We start from the raw sequence: 18808 nt of genomic DNA, 5'->3' as shown, positions 1-18808 counted from the left end.
CCATAAACCAGGACTTGGTAGGGTTTTTTACTCTTAGGAATTTTAGTCAGAGTAGAGTTTTACTTATGCCTGCTTAACTGTGTCTCAGCAGTGGAAAATGTACAACAGTGATGCAGCTTGTTAGAAACAGGATTTGTATATTTGTAATGTTAAAAAGGCATAAAATATTACAAAAGAAAATTATGAAGATAGTAAAAGAGTTACCCTGAGAAGCTTAAGGACATTCATTTTATAATGTATGTAATTATACATTATAAAATGTATATAATTATATAATTATATAATTTTATAATTATAAAATATAAAATAAAATATAATAATATAATTATAATACATTATAAAATGTATATAATGTATGTAATTATACATTATAGAATGAATGTCCTTAAGCTTCCCAGGGGGTAACTCTTTTACTATCTTCATAATTTTTTCCCAAGAACCCATATATGATATGGACCCAAAGTAAGAATACCTTGTTTGTATGTAACCATCTGAATTTAGTATGCTAAGTTCGGAATCAAAACATGCAAACAGATTTGTACTAGGATACTTTTTTGGTGAATAATAGAACTGAAGGTCTACTTTTCTTTGAGGTGTATTTAAGAAAACAGATTATATAATTCATTTTCCTGCAGACACATGACATTCCAAGCCCTCTTATTGTTGCTCAGGGATGTGATTCTGGATTGAGTGTGACTTTTTCAGAGTTCAAAGAGTCATTTGGTGAATTTACCTAGAGCTGAGTTATGTATTTCCCATGTGTCAGGAAACCCCAGAGGCCTAGAAACCCCAAACCATTCTCAGGGTGTGGTACATGTGAATGGTTAGACACTGGAGTCCTTACTTCTTTGAGACAACAGGTGTTCTTTGGGCTGGGAGGTCAGAGCACGTGTCTGGTCTGGGCTCAGATCGGCTCCTGCTCACTCTCTAGATCCACAAAGCCTGGCCTCCTTCCTTATTCACAGGGGGTGGAGTGGAGACTGACAGCCCTAACAGGACCAAGGATGGGTTCCAGGGAGTCTGAAAAGTGGGGTGATTTAGGAGCAATGAGAAGGATCCTTTCTTTTTCTTTCTTTTCTTTTTTTTTTTTTTTTGAGATGGAGTCTTGCTCTGTTGCCCAGGCTGGAGTGCAATGGCACAATCTCAGCTCATTGCAACCTCTGTCTGAGTGGGATTCTTTCTAACTGTGGACAGAGAGTGGCACTTGGTGAGAATTCCAGTTTCTTATCTGAAGTATTAGTGTCACTGGGTGTGCAAGCATCTGTTCAGCCCCTCGACAGCCTAGAGTTAAGGGACGGGTGTGAATATGGGGTTAGTTTTGTTGTTGTTGTTATTGTTTTTTTTTTTTTTTTTTTGGAGACGGCGTCTCGCTCTCTTGCCCAGGCTGGAATGCAGCGGCACGAACTTGGCTCACTGCAACCTCTGCCTCCCAGGTTCAAGCAATTCTCCTGCCTCAGCCTCCTGAGTAGCTGGGACTACATGCATGCACCACCATGCCCAGCTAATTCTTTTTATTTTAGTAGAGATGGGGTTTCACCATGTTGACCAGGCTGGTCTCAAACTCCTGACCTCATGATCTGCCCACCTCGGCTTCCCAAAGTGCTGGGATTACAGGCGTGAGCCACCGTGCCTGGCTGGGGTTAGCTTTATGAAAGCAGGTCACTTCCCCATTCGTAGGTTGGGTTGGGTTGGGTTGGGTTGGGTTATTGAGGTAGGACCCTGAAAGAGACATGCTAGCTTTGACTCGGAACAAAGGCAAAAAGGCAGACAGAAGTAACCTGTGTCAGAATCTCAAGGTCTGTGTGCAGAAACTGCATTGCTGTAACCTCACCTGCTTCCTTAGCAGCTTTTTACTAAGCCTCTAACTCACATATCTTGGCTCCTATAACAACTCACGGTTGGAGATGCAGATGGTTCCTCGTACATAAAAATTGGGTAATCGTCCACCTGACTCTCAGGCTTGCCTGAGTGAGTGTGGGGTTTTGTTTATATGCATAGATAGAGGCTTGAACACATGGTGAAAAGTAGCATAAAAACCCCACAGTTGGGAACATTTACCTGTCTGCCAGATCTTTTCCAGGGCAGGTGTTCATATAAATGGGCAGCAAATCATATGCCTCTTCCCCTCCTGCAGGGAAGACTTTTGGGGAAGACCATGACAAGTGGCAGGGGTTAAGAAAAACAATAATGCTTCATCAATGCTCGAGTTCCCATCTGGGAAGGGAGAACTGGGTTGTGGAGGGGGTGGGGACTGCCCTGACTCCATGCACTGCTCTGGCCCGAACCTGCAGGTGATGGGTAGAGGAGCCTAGTGTGGGCACCAGCAAGGACTGCTGCCTGCTCAGAGCTCTTGGTTTGAACAAAAGGGGTAGCACACAATATTAATGCAAAGTTTGTCCAAAAGCATTGAAGAAGCTCTAAACTTGGTTCTCTTTGACCACAGCTTGGCCCATTTGGGTCCCTCCTCTTTGAGGAGGCTCTGGGGAAAGTGGGGTATCTCTGAGTTCAGGCCCCTTGTTGGGGGGAGTCAGAGGCCTGCCATGACAGCACATGGTGTTTTGGGCCTAGGCCCCTTGAGATCGCTGTCATCTGAGGGGAGTTCATTTTCTAAGAAATGATGCATGTGTGTTGGTGTGGGCTCTGTGACTTTGACCCCCACAGTCTTGCTTTGGAAGACACTGTCTTCTGTCCTGTCCAAGTGTGTGGCTCCATTGTTGTGCTCATGTGACTGTACTCAGTGCTGTGTGTCCTGCCACAAGACTGTTGTGCAGCAGGGCAGTGGCTCAGGATGCAGGTCCCCAAGGATGTCCTGATATGTGCTTGTCTTCTTTGCCTCCTTCAGAGAATTCTCAAAGGAAAGAGAGAAGGCAAAAGCGCGGGGAGATTTCCAGAAGCTCCGGGAGAAGCAGCAGCTGGAGGAGGATCTAAAGGGCTACTTGGATTGGATCACCCAAGCTGAGGACATCGATCCTGAGAACGAGGAAGAAGGAGGAGAGGAAGGCAAACGAAATAGTATGTAACGCCTTTCCTGCCCCTGGCTAGACAGACCCAGTGTGCAGTTCAGACGCCTAGCAGCAGGCCTTCCTCGACTCTGATCAGGCTGTGAGTGGGACAGCCTTCTTCCAGCCATCTGGTCCCTTCTGCCTGCACACATCACGGAGAGAACAGGCGCATTGGTGCTGACTCTGGATTTCTGCCTGAGGTTTGGGGTTTAGAGTTGTATTTGATAAGGTGGCTTTATAGCCAAGGAGGGTCAAACAGACCCACTGTTGGCCTGGGAAATTCAGCAAGCGCATTTCTGTGTGGGCACAGGGGTGATGAGACACATATTCTTGTACCACAGGAGAAGAAGCTGTGGTTTCCCTCACCTCAAAGTGAACAGTGTTATTGGACAAGAATTTGAAGTGCAGGGTTCCTCTTGACTCTTACTGTTAGGCCACCTGACATGGCTCCTACATGTGCTGTTCATATGAAGCCATATGCTTAGCCCATCAAGGGCTGGGAGGAAACCGGCTCACCATTCTAGGCAGGTGTTAAAGGGCATGTGAGTCAGTGACAGCTGCTTTGCTGTCACCCACCGACACCCCACACTGTGACACTAAGCACCCTAGAGCACTTCCTGCAGGAGGCAAGGCCTGAGAACTCAGTCAATCACTGACATTGCCATTGTCAACCATGCTATCTCTTTCACTGCATACTTTTCCCATAGATGCACTCTTATTCTTTCTGGGGCCCTTTGTGCCTCGGGTCAGAGTGGAAACTGGAATCCAGCAGTGCATTTGACTGACATGTCTGTGACTTGCTTCAAATCTGGAAGAGCTGGATAGGAAGGACCAAGAACATACTTCAAGGGCACATGTCCATTGAGAGGCCTGGGGACCCGAGGCTGGCCCTACGTTGTAGAAGACAGCCGAGCAAGTCCCTGCTTGAGCAGAGCGCCTTGGATGTTTTGCTCTCAGCAAGGCCTGTTGCTGGGTACAGGGGAAACCCGGAGCTGGAGAGCATGTGGAGTGCTGCCTCCTAGGGAGAGACAGGCCTGCTCACACTAAATGCAGCCCTGGGGAGCAGAGCTGCAGGGCACACATAGAGGGCAGGCACGTGCTGCGGGAGCCGAGGAAGGATCGAGGACAGGGCTGGGGGGAGTATTTGGCCTGGGCCCCGAAGGATGGATGGATCGCAGGTGTGACCATTCAGTGTCAGAAGAAGCACCCTGACCCAGGGCACTGGCGTGAGGGAGGCATGGAGGTGGACAAAGGCCAGGTTTCAGGGAGGAAGCAGTGGGCCCTTCAGCTGGAGCACAGAGGGTATGAAGGTCGGGGTGAGCTGCCATAGGAAGGGTGGGTGAGGTGCAATTGTGCTTCTTCTGGAGGTTGTGGAGTGTGTAAGTGGGGGCTGAGAGACCCCTGGTGGAGGGGCTTCCTGTCTGAGAGGGCCCTTACCTTTCTTCAAGCCTGGGCTCTGTGCCTCCATGGGGAGGGAGTGTGTTCCGTGATCTCAGATGCCCCGGCTGATGCAAACCCATGTGCTGACTGGGAGTGGGCAAGGTCAGGCCTCTCTTCTGTCCCTCCCTGCTTCTTGCCAGGCTCAGGAAGGGGCCGGGACTTCAGCACCTGAGGATCAGAAGACTGAGGGAGGGTTTCTAGAGCTAACTGTTTGCTGAATGCAAGTTCAGAGTTTATAAATAGACATTCATTTGAGTCTCAGACTCAGCCATGTGCCTATGAAGTGATCAGATGTAAGAGTGTCTGCCTGACCTCTGCACAGCTCTCCCCTTGGCAGTCAAGCCAACCTGAACCCCATGGCTTCTGCACCTGCAGTATTGCTGGCAACAGGCCATGTAGGTGCAGCTTGGAGATGCCTGCACAGCTCTTTTCCCCTTCACTTGCAAACTGTAACTCGGATGCTGACCTGCCTCATCTCTCCTAAACCCAACATGTTATTTGTAAATGAGAGGAGGTATGGCCCCTTTTTTCTCCGCAGAGTATCTTTCTTTGCTAGTTTAGCTGTGTCCCCCAGGGAGCTGAGTGAGGCCTTCTTACAGGCCAGTGGCCTTTCCTCTGTTTATTTCTCCTTCTCTAGAAGTAGACAAGGATTTGTGTTCTAGTGTTGCTAACATCAGTCATGGTAGAGTTGTTTATAGGGCCTATGATTTGAGAATTAAGGGTTTTCATTGGATTTAAGGTGATATCTTGAGGGTTAACCATTTTATCTCAGCCCAGCATTTCCTATGACCTATCACTGTAAAAACCTGATGATGACAGAAATCAATGACTCTGCCTTTCAGAGAACTTGCCATGAGGGGAAGATGGAGAAGGAGTGGCTTAGTGTGAGAAGCTGATGCCATTGTTAAGGCCCAGCACTCTGCTGTGTGAGCCCGGGAGGGTGCGGTGATTCTGGCTGGTGGGAGTGGGCGGGCTGGGGCGATGTGAAGAAGGCTCCGTGGGAGGAGCAGCCCTGGGCGGCAAAGGGTGGGGGTGGGGGCTTTTTCAAGCTGGGGAAATGGCACAAACGAGGTGTGCGAAGTGACAAATATTCAGGGCCCTTAAATGCATTGCTCAGTAATATAATCTAGGAAAGAAACAAAACTCGTTTAAAAGCCTCGTAGATCTTCAGAATTCACTCTCACTGGGGCTCCCAAGCCCATAAAGCTGCACTGTGTCTTGGGAACATCAGCAGTATTGTTTCTGCTATGCACCGTGATGTGTGACTCAAAATGATTAACTAGCTTAACATTTGATCCAGAATAGCAAATATTTCTGTGGTGCACCCTTGTTCTTTGTGGAGCTCATTTTGCCAGGTGCTGGGGTTTCCTGTAGAGTGAGGCTCACGGTGCTTCCCGAGTCGTCAGATTTCCAGAGCCTTGATGATGAGGGTTTTAAATAAAGACAGAAATCTTGGCTGTGGAGGCCGTGATGGGATTTAACTGACTTGAGAGCATCAAGTCTCCTCCTCCTCTGAGGAGAGAACCTCTCTGATCACAGACCTCAGCAGCCCAGACCCTCTGGAGGAGACAGCACTGTTGAGGTTTCCCTGGGGCCTCCTGTGGCTGCCAGCCATTTTCTTCCTGTCACAGCCAGAAAACCACACAAGGAGAGGGTTTCAGTGAGGCCCACAAAGTCCTCCTCACCAAATAAACAGTCCTGGATTTACCACATGCACATGCCAGGTCTGGGGCCGTCTCTGTGCATCTGATTAGCAGGCAGTAGAAGTGTGGGTGTTGCCAGTGTTATGGTGTTTGCATCCTCCCTGGGGGGTGAGATCACCCCGTGTGCCTTCCACTCCAACCCTGCTCCTCTGTTACCTCTTGAGAGGAGGATGGTGCAGGGCCCGGGCTCCTGACTTTGTCCATAATGGCTAAGGATGCTAATTCAACTGATAGCCCTTTTCAGCTGGGTCCTGGATGTGAGTTGAGCAGTTTCCTCCAAGACCTTGAGGACTGAAGTGACATTGTGAGAAGAAACGCTTCCTGATAGCTGAGCCTCAGCCTAGATGAGCAGAGGTGGGTGTAGGAAGTCATTAATAACAGCAGATGTCTGTGAGCTCACAGGAGGCAAAGGCTTGGGCTGGAGGGCATCTTGATGCCCCTTCTCTGGATGTGGCTGCAATGGAGTTTTGTGACTTGGAATTTGGACTTTAGTGTTAGGCAAATTACTCAACCTCTCTGGACCCCACTTTCCTTGTCTGCAAGAAGGGGATAAAGGTGTATCTCCCCATGGGGCTGTTGTGACAATCGAATGTTCTGTGACTGGCAGGAGTAGTCATAGTTGTAGTATGTGCTGCTGCTGTTTTCATCAGACACCAGTAAAAGTTGACCTCAACAGAATTTTAGGGGTATAAATTTAGGGGGTACAAATACCATTCTGTGACATGGATATATTACATAGCAGTGAAGTCTGGGCTTTTAGTGTAACCATCACCCGAATAGCGTACATTGTACCCAGTAAGTAATTTCGCATCCCTCACCCCTCTTCCACCCTCCCACCCTTCTGTGTCTCCAATGCCTATTATTCCATCCACACCCTATGTCCACGTGTACACATTATTTAGCTTCTGCTTATCAGTGAGAATATGCAGTATTTGACTTTCCTAAACATAATATTTTTGAAGGTTCTACTAGACCTCTTACCAGCCTCAGGGTGGGGCCTCCCTCTTAGGACCATTGCCCTGTACTTTTCTGTTCAGAAACTGTAAGGTTCTGAAGTATTGATGGAAAACAAATCTGTTAACTAGGTCACTTTTGAGATAGGGCAGGACAGCTTTCAGGCTCTTGAAGTCCATTTCTAGTTTGGCGGTGCTTGCTGTCAGAGAACAGATGTCAAATCAAGTACTTGGAGATGCGCTCACATTATCTTTTCTCTCTGATCTGCTAAATGTCACTGCCTGCATCTGCGATGCCCAACACTGGCTGTACGTTATAATCACCTGGGGAGCTTGGACGCTTCTTGATGCCATCCTCCACCCTCTAAGACTCTTGATTAATCTTGGGGTGGGAGCCAGGGGTGGCTCTTTTTCATTAAAGTTCCCTGGGGATTCTAATGTGAAGCTAGGGTTCGGAACGCCTGAGTCCAGGATGCTATCAGTAGCTGAATATCACACTGTTCCAGGCATTCACTTGAAAGAAGAGGAGAGGCAATCTGGCCTCTAACTGAGCTGTCTGGTGACTGGTGACAGGTAGCTCCAGCTTTGTGCATTCATAGAATATTTAAAATGTCAATTTCATAAATTTACTATTAGAAAGCTGGTGTTACACAATTAACTGAATGGACAAAATTCCCTTTGAAGTGAGTTCCTGAGCATTTGGTAAATTTTCAAGGATAATTTATTTAACTTTCTGCTGAGCTTCAAGTTTCTTAAGAAACCCTGCCAAATCTCAAAGTGATTTTTTTAGACGTATGCAGCTGCTTCTGAGTTAACAATGGAGTTTTGCTAGGACCATTAAAATCTGGAAGCCTAAAATTCTATTTTAAACTCTTCTCATTGTCAGTGATTAGTCTTAAAAAAAAAGCATTAAAAATGAAATCATTTTAAAGGGAGCTCATTCTAAAATTCTGGCCAGAAAAGCAGGGCAGTTTTATTGTAGGAACTATTAATGATTAATAATTCCTCTAACTAAAGATATTTGATGCCCAAAGAAAGGGAGGGGCATACCTGAAACTTCATCTCTGACCACAAGGGCAGCCTCTCTGTCTTCTGCTTCTTCAGTGGTCCTGGAGGCTATGGGCACTGCCCCTACCTGCCTGCCTGCCCGGGGACTCTGCCACCCTGGGGCTTGGTGGAGCAGGTGGCCCTAGCTGCCTCCCTTTTGCATGTGCTACCTAGTTGCCTCTTACTGCAATGTTTGCGTTGGGGATGGACAGAAAACCAGAATGGCATAGCTGGTTGCAAGCATAAGGCATAGTTTGCTGGTCCCGTTTTGAAAGACTGTGTTTTGAAATTTTGATTTATAAAACTGCTTTCATCACCTTTGAACTACCTCAAGGCGCAAGTTCAAAATGGAAAATACTCAATTAAAAGCTGTAAAGCAAACAGCAGCAGTTAGAGTGGCGTACGGTAAATATGCGTCCAGGTCAAGAGCCCTCACTGGAGAGGCAGCTGGAAGTGCTTTCACTGGCAAGTGGGAGGGCTGACTCAGGGGCTGGCCCTAGGGTCAGTGGCTGGACACTGTCTCCATTGGGGTGGCACTGGGAGTAGTTGTCTGGACAGGCAGACTCTCTCCACAGGGGTGATAGAAAGCAGTGGTAATTTCTAAAAGTGCCTGCACGTCTGCCATCACCTTCAGCCTCCTGAGAGGTGATGGGAGCTGGACTCAGGGACTGTTGCCCCACTGTGGAGACAAGGAGTGGGTACTCCAGCCAACTTTGCAGTCTCAAATCAGGGTTGTTTTATTTGTTTTTAATACATTTTAATTATGGAAGTAATATTTGCCTACATAAAAAATTCATGTAATTTCAAAGTATATAAAGTAAGAAAAACATTCTCTCTGCCTTCTCCTTAAAGAGAGGCAGACTTAGAAGTTTGGGGCCTCTGCTTCCACACCTCACTGCACATAATACATGACACAGACAGCATGCATATAGCTTCCACCCTAAGATGCCCAACACAGGTATTTTTCACTGAACCATGTACCACAGATATTTCCCATGTTTTTAAAGCAAAATGTTGGCTCTTTTCAATAAATTGCCATTATAAAAACTGCTACAATGGAATATACACTCTATAGCACGTGGACCTCTACTTTATAGAGGTCTCTCCACCATGAGACCATCAGCTCCATGGGCGCAGCAGGAATAGGGTCTGTTTCTGCCCTCTGTTGTGTGGCTGCACCCAGCACAGTGCTTGTCCCACACATGAGCATGCCATTACTTCCTTCTTGAATGAAAGAACATATAGTAATAATAACTAGCATTTGTCAGGTGATTTCTGTGTGTGAGACACTGTTCCAAGGGCTGTGGGTGAATACATTCATTCTTCTTCACACAACTCTGTGAGACAGGAACTTGACAGATGGGGAAACTAAAGCACAAAGCAGTTCACTAGCTTCCCAAGGCCATGTGACTTACATGGCAAAGCTGGGATTTGAACCCAAGCTCTGCCACAGTCTGCACGCTAACCATCATTAACCCCTGCAAACACATGCCCCTGTGTCTGCGTGTTCGTGTTCATGGTTTTGTGGGAGAGGATACAAGAAAAGGGTCTTCTGTGTCAGAAAGGATGCACATTTTAGGAACGTGAGTATTCTGCCTACCCATAGTGTGTGCAGGTGTCTGTGCTGCCCACGCCCTTGCTTACTCCAGCATTCCTGCTGCTGTCTCACACTGCCTCGCATGACCCTCCCCCAGAGCACGGGGTCCGTACTCTAAAGACTAGCTGGCTTAGAGTGATCATGGAATCACGGGGCTGCAAGGGGTTAAAGATCCTAGAGTCATTTCTCTTGTGACCTGGTGGTCGTGGGAGAGTCGTAGTGATGACAGTAGTGGTGGTTGATTGTGCCTTGCCAAAGCTGGGCACATTGCTTTTATTACCGTCTCCACTGTTCACCTCTTACAACAACCTTACGCAGTACAGGTCCAATTATTACTGACATCTTACAGGTGTGGAGGAAACTAAGGCTTCACAGTGTCAGGTAACCTGTCCACTGTCTTCCAACACGGAAGTGGCAGGGCTGGGGTTAGACCTGGCCTGTCAGAGTCCAGAGCCCACCTTTTGAACTCCCACCTGTCCTGTCCCGTATGGTAGTGCTGTTTGGAATCACATATCCAGTCTGTACAGGGCTCCTGACTCCCTCTAAAGTGCCTTTTCCTTAATACCCTTCTTAGATGGGAAGCCAAACCCTGGAAACCTTTATCTAGCATGGGTTAGCTGGTTGTTGATTTAGAACAGGTTCTTAAAGACAGGTGTTTGTGTAATAGCTGTGGAAAGGGCACTTCCTCTCCACTGTTCTGATGCTGAGCTGGATTCCTAGCAGGAGGGGGACTGGGGCAGGCGGGCGTCGGTTGCGTGAGGCAACCTGGCTGGCGGGGCTGGCCGCGTGGGGCCCTGGTTTGGCTGCTGTTGCTGCCCTCTGCTGCTTCGTAATGAAATTGCCTGTGTTCAACCTGAAGGGGTCACAGTGGCCGACTTGCTTAAAGAGGATAAGAAGAAAAAGAAGTTTTGCTGCTTTCGGCAACGCAGGGCTAAAGATCATGGTAAATTGCTGAGACTGAACTTTCTTTTTCTGCAACATCTCTGATACCTTTTCCTTGCACATAGGCATTGTGTGAAATGCATGTGCCGTGTGGTGTGTTCAGAAGATGCCTATATTTTAATTGCTTGATTTCTTTCTTCTTGTCTTTTTCCAAAATAATGTGCCCCTACCAAGATAGATTGCAGTTTTCTTTTTGTTTGAAATGTACCTTATAAAGAAGCAGCTGAACCAACTCAAAAAATGTACTTGATTCAGCATGAATATTCTTAGACTGGAAAATAGACTTTTAAAATACTTTTCCCCAAATGATTTTTTTAAATTTAAACTGTTTAGAAATTCCAATAATGTTATTTGATTGATTTTTTTTTCTCCAGGCTACATGTTTCAAATTGCTTCTCCGTCTCTTAGTCTCTGGCTACTTTGCCCAGGACTATGCCAAAGCTAGTAGTGGCAGCTTTAAGAATGAAATTAGCTGGGTGCAGTGGCTCACACCTGTAATTCCAGCACTTTAGGAAGCCGAGGCAGGAGGATCACTTGAAGCCAGGAGTTTGAGACTAGCCTGGGCAACAAAGTGAGACCCTGTGTCTACCAAAAATTGTAAACAAACAAACAAAAAAATCAGGTGTGGTGGTGCATGCCTATAGTCCCCAGCTACTTGGGAGGCTGAGGCAAGAGGATTGCATAAGCCCAGGAGTTCAAGGCTGCAGTCAGCGATATTGCGCCATTACACTCCAGCCTGGGTAACAGTGAGATCTCTGTCTCTTAAAAAATAAAAATACATAAAAATAGACTTCAGGGATGCAAAGATTCGGGGGCACTTGCCTTTGAAAGTGAGAATGGGCTCCTGTGGGAAAGTTACATTTCCAGCTATGTCCTAAAATAATGCTAAACATACCCTTCCTCAGAATCCCTGGAGTAGCTGTCAGGCCCATCCCCAGGCAGACAGTTAGGTGAGCAGCTGGCTCCCTGCCTTGCTCTGCCCAAGTCATGGCAGTGGTTCGACAGCAGCACAAAGCTTTGCCTGTGCACACCAGCACAGTCAACCTAGTTCTGCCACCAGGATCGGCCCTGGTCACCTGACTCTGGTGAAAGTCTGTTTAAGAAGATTCAGACCGCAGGGACATGAAGCCAACCACTAAGGGAACAGAGGGGACACGCTGTACTCTTTTCTTTGAAGTGGCCTCTGCCCCCGTGGGAATGCTGAGCTGAGAGGTTATGGGACGCAGATGAGAACAACCCGTGGATATCTGAAGAGGGTTATATTAGAGTCTAGGTCTCATCAGAAGGCCTAAAAGTGAAAAGGAATTAAGAGATTATCAGATATAAGCCCTTGTCATTCAGCACGTTGTGGCCCCCAGAGGAGGGAGAAGAGGAGGTGGAACTTGCCTGAGGTGGGACAGTGAGTTAGGGGCAGAGTTGGGGCTGCCTTTTTTATCTGTAGCATTCACAGAAGGTTTATGAACAGGAGGCTGGGCTTGATGCAGCACCTGAAGGTGTCTGCAAGAAGAATGGCCTTCAGCTAAGCAGGAAATAGTGTCATGGACATAAGAAAAAACGTCTTTAAAGACTGACATAGGGATATAGCTCTGGAGAGGTTACCAAAAGGAGATAAATGATTTCTGTCCCCGGAAAAGAAAACACCCCTCCTTGGTTCTGCCTTCCTGAATGCAGGCTTGGGCCTTGTGGTTCTCTAAGGATTCTTGTGGCTTCTCCATTCTCTTTCTGAGATCTGCAGGGAGATGAAGCAGGCTGACACATTTAAGGAACTTTATTTTGAGTGGGAATGGCTTTTTATTGACTGAAATACCTGGGGACTCAGGAAGGACCCCGACCCTGCTGGCACCAGGTGGGGCAGGAGCCCTCATATGGATGCTGGGCTGCCCCTGTCCCTGGACACGTGGAGATAGTTATTGTCTGGGCATAATTCTTGCTTGAGACATGGAAACCTTGGTCTGGCCTTGACCTACATTCTCCAAGAAGAGCCTGGCTTCTTTACAGCAGCAAGAGGCTGTTACTCTGTGGTGGCCTAATGTGTCTCTACTAGCATGTGCATGTGCCTTTAGGGAGTGTGTGGGCTTCTTCTGGATTTGGCAGGCCTGTACGTTGCGGTACTGCTCATGTTTGTCATGAAAATAAGATGAAAACACGAGATCTAGGTGTCAGGTACCCTGTCCCCTAGGAAGGCAGCCACAACTTGGCCACTGCTCAGTTGTCCAGCCTCACCCCCTACCTTTACCTTTGAAAAGAATGAGAAGCTTTAGGCTGCTTGGCGGTGGAAGGAAATGCTAAAATAAATTCCTGAGTGTGCAAAAAAGCCTGTCCTGTGGAGAACAGAGGAGTGAGGCTCTGAGGCCAAAGACATCTGTGAATGAGGCTGCTAATGGGACAGGTTCTAGAAGGAGGCTGGAGGGCTCTGGGCTCAGTTTGATGTGTGGCAAGCCTTCCCTTCGGGGTGCCTTGACTGGAGGACTGAGGCTCTCCTGTGACGCCCTGAGGCCTCTGGGGAGCTACTGCTTCCTGTGCTGCACCCCATTCTCTGGGACATTCTACATGCAGAGCACTTGGACTCAGCTCTCCTGTGCAGGCTGCTGGCTGGACCCCTGGCTCCCCTCCTGAGCGTGGTGGGCAAGGGCTCACTTCTTGTGCCCTCCCCTCCTTGCAGAGCTGGGGGAATGCAAGGGAAACCCCCTGGTTGTTGGTAGTAAAACCAGCCAGCATGTGGGCGTTTCTGCCTTCCTGCAGTTATAGCAGGTCAGAGGTAAATGGATCTTAGAGATGATACTGTCCTACAGCTCATCTTACAGATCTGGTAGCCAAGCATAGGGGAAAAGAGGCACTTGTCCCATTGTCACCTGATGATAAGAACCAGGCTTTCCTGACATTTCTTCCATCATTTTTGTCCTCATCAGCCTCCATCACTGAAGGTCAATCTGAGATTTTGCTATACCTGTTAATGGTGAACATAATTTTGAGGCTGCCTGCTTAGACCCACACATAGACTCATTTGCTGTGTGTGCGTGTGTGTGTGTGTGTGTGTGTGTGTGTGTGTGTGATTTGCCTCCAAATTCACAAGCCTGACACATTTGGCTGAGATGAATGTCGTCCTTCAGCATGAGAGTAGATGGATAAATGTCTACATCTTGGTGAAAATGCTAGTTGTGCTGGCCTGAGAAGCAGCGGATTTCCCTGGTTTACTGTGTGTGGCATTGCCCATGATAGCCTCTGGCCCAGTGCAAGATCTTAAAGAGAAGCACCATGACCCACATCCACAGAGAGTTCTCCAAGTAGGGGCCTGGCCCAGCTGCCCATGCTGCAAAGGCCTTGGAAACTCTAATTACAGTCTGGGACATGCAGAGCTGCTGTCTGCCACCATCCTCTCACCCCCAGTGGCACCCAGGCCCCCCGCACCCCAAATCTCAGTGCACCACACTCTAAGCCTAAGGGTCTGCCCTGGAGCTCTTCCCAGAGATCCCAATGCCTGGAATAGATTGCAAAATATAGGCCTTGAGCTTCCCCAGATTTTCAACAGGCAAATTGCAGTGCCAGCATCCTCTCACAGGTCACAGGCTTTCCTAATGCTTGGTTTTTCCCAGATTCACTGAAAGTAGTTTTTAAATTTATATAAAAGATAAAACTTATCTAACAAAGCTCTAACATTCCAGTTTCCTGAAATGTGTCAGGGAAGAGGCTTCACAGCTTGTTCATGTGCAGATGGCCACTGGTGCTTATTTCTACAGTAGGGGACTGGCGCTTGTCGGCAATGTGGGGAGGTCTGAGGGGTCTGCCTGCACCCCTAATAAGGCCTAGCCACTTGTCAGCAATTAACACTGAGTCTCTGCTGAAGGGGACAAGGCCATCACCTAAATGGGGCAGTCACAGTGCTATGGAAGCCAGTCAGGAGCAGCCCATGTATTCCAGTAATTTGCCAATGGCTTTACCTTCCTGAGTTTGTATGACTCTTTCTGTTTGGATTTTTATGTCCAGTCGTCACCATTGCAGCTTGATTTTTGTGCTGTCCTCGGTCACTGAGCTGATATCCTGTAAGTGATCTGGTTATATGCCAGATTTTGAGCGGTTAATAAAGGTCATCAGAATAGTAAACCAGCACTGGTAGATAATAGACTCATTTGGCTTTTTGGAACTTGTTGATTTATGGAATTTTAAGTACATAACACCAAAATGTATACCAGTGAAACCACAGTACATACTTGAAAAGAATGGTGAGTGGAAGTTCGGAGAGATTGCTCAGTCTCAGCTGTGTGTCCCAAGGCATTTTGGCCAGTTCTGTCCTCTGAGAAATCAAGAGTTTGCTCATGTATTCTCAGAAGCCCCTTCTGGTTCTAACAGTCTATGATTCTTCTCTTTATTTTTTAAAAACATAGATGAGATCCTATTGGGGCTAAAGGAAGGGAAAGTCATATCAATTTATTAACATTAAAAAAATGAATGCCTAATGCAAGTGAAGGGTAAAATGTTTTATTTTTAATAAATGAGGTCTTTGTTATACCCACTGAGCCTGATCTTTTCAAATATTTTTGGAAAAGGATAAGTGCGATATTTCTTTTGGAAATATTTTGGAAAAGGATCCTGTGATAGGGAGTAAGTGGCTGGAGAAGATAGGCTGCCAGGGCCCTGGTCAGAGTGCGTTTCCTCTTCCCAGATTTAGGGGCTGGATCAAGGTCTGTTACCAGGACCAAATGAGGTCTCCAATTTCTAGCATAGGCACTGTCCTCTTTCTTTTCCGTCTGCCTCTGCTCCTCCTCAGCCCTGGCAACATCTTTTTGGGATATATTTATTTCTTATGTGCCCGTGGCTCTTTAGGTGTCAAACAACTATGACAGGAGAAGTTGCTATGCCTACAGTAGGCAAAGTTAGACAATAACTCAGCTAAAGACAGAGAAAATACAAACCAAGAATGATGGCCAAAGCTGAATCAGAGGTATGGAAGATGGCTCACACTAGATGCGTCTGTGCAATGATGAAAGTGGCCAGGGCAAAATGACACTGGATTGGTCGCTTTGCTTCCAGGGAGCTCCAGGAGAGCTTTTCTGAGATGATGGAGTTAACATGTGTGAGCCTCACTGATCATCCAGCCCTGGGGACCCAGCATTCCACATGCCTCATCTCATTCTTACCCTTTTACAGATGAGGAAATGGAGACGTACAGAAGTCAGGTCACAAACGCAGGGTTAAACTTAGATCTGGCCAACCTGTGCACCTCCTGTCAGCCACCATCCCAACCCAGCTGAAGGACAGAATCAGCTCAGAGAGCAGGAGGACCTTGCCTCGCCCTCAGTGGAGCCCTGGCACAGTGCTGTGAGACTATCTTCCCCTCTTTGTTGCTGTTTGGGGAGTTTGGTTTTACTTCTTGTCTTTCCCCACAGTTAGTCTAGGGAGCAACTAGAACATTTCATACACTAATAGTTGGCAGGGGGCCAGAAATGCTAACTGATGACCCCGTTCCCATAGAAAATATGTAATTTATCTGTTTCAATCAGATTGTTTTTAAAATGAAGCTATAAAATTGAAATGCTGCAACTGTACCGATATCAGCATGAGACACGACTCCAGAGATTAAAAAGCCACAAAGACTTAGTCTGTTCAGAAGTTTGCTCTTTTGAAAATAATGACTAATGTTCCAACATGATTAATATTAGAACTATGAGATAGCAAACTGTTAAAGATGGAAACGATCCTCAAGATTGTGGAGTTCACACCGCCATTTTAGAGACAAGAAAGTGAAGGCTGGAGAGAGGTAGCCCATTGCCCAGGAGACTCAGAAAACAGGACCAGGCCTGTGGGTTCCCCACATCGTACTGCTCTCAATTCCTGGTCCCCTCAGTCACTGCAGTAACCACCAAGGAAAACGGCACACAGAGTTAACTCATGATCAGATGTGAAAAGGGTCTCCTACTGTGATTTTCTTTGTTGGATTTAACAATCTCCTCGCCTTTCTGCTGAATCAGAGTGAGGAACAGTCGAGGAGAATTGCATGAGTAGCTTCTTGTGTGTCTGTGTGTGTTAATGGAGTTTTTTTTTTTTTTTTTTTAAGGTTTTTCCATGATTAGAGTCTTTTTTTGTTTGTTTTTGTCCAGTTTTTTGTTTGTTTGTTTTTGCATGAAATAATGAAAAAGTAAATCAAGGTTTGTAATTGGTTTCTTCTGACTTAGGAAAGAAGAAAATTATTCTATGAGAGTGCCAGCGATGTAACATGAGTCTATAATTGTACTCACTTGGTCTTAACTTTTGACACCCTTGCCTCAGTGTTCCTGGGCATGGCGTGGAGGCTCCCATGCAGGCAGGCCCAGTTTCTCGGGCACTCACAAGTGGAACAGATCAGGGATCTTCTTTGGTATCCTCAAGAAACTTCTCAGACCACTGGGTTTCTTGAGCCAGGTTCCACCTCTATCCCTGCTGTTACCTTTATGAAGTCTGGTATGAGCAAGGTGGGCCGAACACAGCCCCCTATGCAGAGCTGCCTGATACAGCTCCTTTCCCCCTGAGCCTGGGCTGGGCCTCAGAATCTTCGCCATAGCGCTTCCAGCGCACTACCAGTATTTGCAGATGAAACTTGAGGTATCCTTGCTAAGGGGAGCCACACGGGCCGAGCCCATGGGCCAAGCTTTCCTGAAGACACCGTAAGGTCTGTAAAAACAGTCACTACAGTTCAAAGCCATGCCTCAGGAAAAAGGAAGTACACGTGGATTCTCTTCGGTGACTTCCTCTTTTACCTCTGCCCCCCCGGGCAGAATTAATCATTCTTTACTCTGGAACCTCCTGCACAGACCCCTGAGGTAGCTCTCTTCACAGCTGATGGAAATGAGCTGGGGGCTGCCTGTCTCTCACCCCTATTCCAGGTGGGTGCAGTGCTGTGTGCCCTCTTTTTGCCCCTGCCCTCCTCCACTGCCTGGGCTCCAGCATGTGTTCGTGATGTTTATGGGGTTGAATCAAGTGGATGAGAAAAGACGCTCATGCACCAGATTGTGGCCCTGGGTGGACCCTGGACCTCCACACACTAGTGGGCGTGTTTCCACATTTCCTCTACTTCCGCTCAGGATCCTACCATGGAGAAGTGGTACGGGCCCAGAGACCCTAGTCACACTGGGACCAGAGTCAACCTTGCCCTCTGCTCACTGGTTGTTAATGATCTTCTTCTCCCACCAGTAACACTGTAGTTCCTTGGTGCTCTAGTTGTTCTTACCCAGCTTACTGGGTAAGAACTTTCTGCGTATTGGCTTCACAATCTCAGCAGAACGTCAGCATCAGGTAAAATAGCAAAAAAATAGAGTTCTTAACTCTAAAAAATGTTGTACATGGTAACTTCATGAACTGCCTTCCCCATTCACAATAGCTCTTCTCCCTCAATATATTTAAGATGATTGACTCATGAAATGTTAGGTTTATTCACAGATGTTCTATATGCACCTTTTGGGGCAAGCAAAGATGTACCTGTAAAGTACATTTTGGTGGCTTCTCAGTGTGATCCCAGAGATGAGGAGGATAAAGTGCTGCTATACCCAGCCACAGGATTCACTTTGATCGCTTAGCTTCCTTTCTTGGAAATGTCTAGGTGGATAGAATGTCCTCCTCGAGGGGGACTCTGTGCTTTCCGTACAGGCCACGGGTGCAGAGGCTCGCCTGTGGTGGAGATGCCTGGCTCCCTGGCACTCCTTTAGCCCAGCTGAGCCCCTGAGGGCCCTTGTCACCCTCCTCCTGGGTTCCGGAGGTCTGCCTGGTGGCAGAGGCTCCCACCTGGCCTGCTCCCAGGCGTGCAGCGTGCCCCGCATGCTCTCTGAAGCCCATCTTCTCCCCACAGCTAGCATGCCCACCAGCGAGACTGAGTCTGTGAACACAGAGAACGTCAGCGGCGAAGGCGAGAACCGAGGCTGCTGTGGAAGTCTCTGGTGAGTGTGGGGAGCACTTGCCCTCCTTCCCCTCCTGTTGTCTCAGAGAAGCAGGTGGTGAGAAAGACGGCCCAGGCTGCAGCAGAGCCTCGGGCCATCGCCTTGGGTGTAGCGGGTGGGAAGGCTCCTTGTACCCTACGCCACGCTTCCTCCTGTGCCAGGGCTATCCCTCCTGCACATCCCCCCGCTCCCCTCCCCTGCCCGGCATTTCACATGCCTC

At 47.6% G+C, this 18808-nt stretch overlaps 1 protein-coding gene across 6 annotated transcripts in view; it reads left to right on the top strand.

The window, feature by feature from the left end:
- The window catches only part of CACNA1D (calcium voltage-gated channel subunit alpha1 D), a 335843-nt gene that overhangs the window by 218777 nt on the left and 98258 nt on the right, over positions 1 to 18808 (top strand). For all 6 annotated transcript variants that reach the window (XM_024244717.3, XM_054552053.2, XM_054552054.2 and 3 more), the window contains 2 exons: positions 2843 to 3012; positions 18501 to 18588. In XM_024244717.3, the coding sequence (XP_024100485.1) occupies positions 2843 to 3012; positions 18501 to 18588 (258 nt within the window). The remainder of the gene's footprint in view (positions 1 to 2842; positions 3013 to 18500; positions 18589 to 18808) is intronic.

The sequence above is a fragment of the Pongo abelii genome, chromosome 2, assembly GCF_028885655.2.
Source record: "Pongo abelii isolate AG06213 chromosome 2, NHGRI_mPonAbe1-v2.0_pri, whole genome shotgun sequence".
In the NCBI taxonomy this organism is placed as follows: Eukaryota; Metazoa; Chordata; class Mammalia; order Primates; family Hominidae; genus Pongo; species Pongo abelii.
The sequence above is the reverse complement of the archived record's forward strand: the minus strand, read 5'-3'. Positions and strand labels throughout refer to the sequence as shown.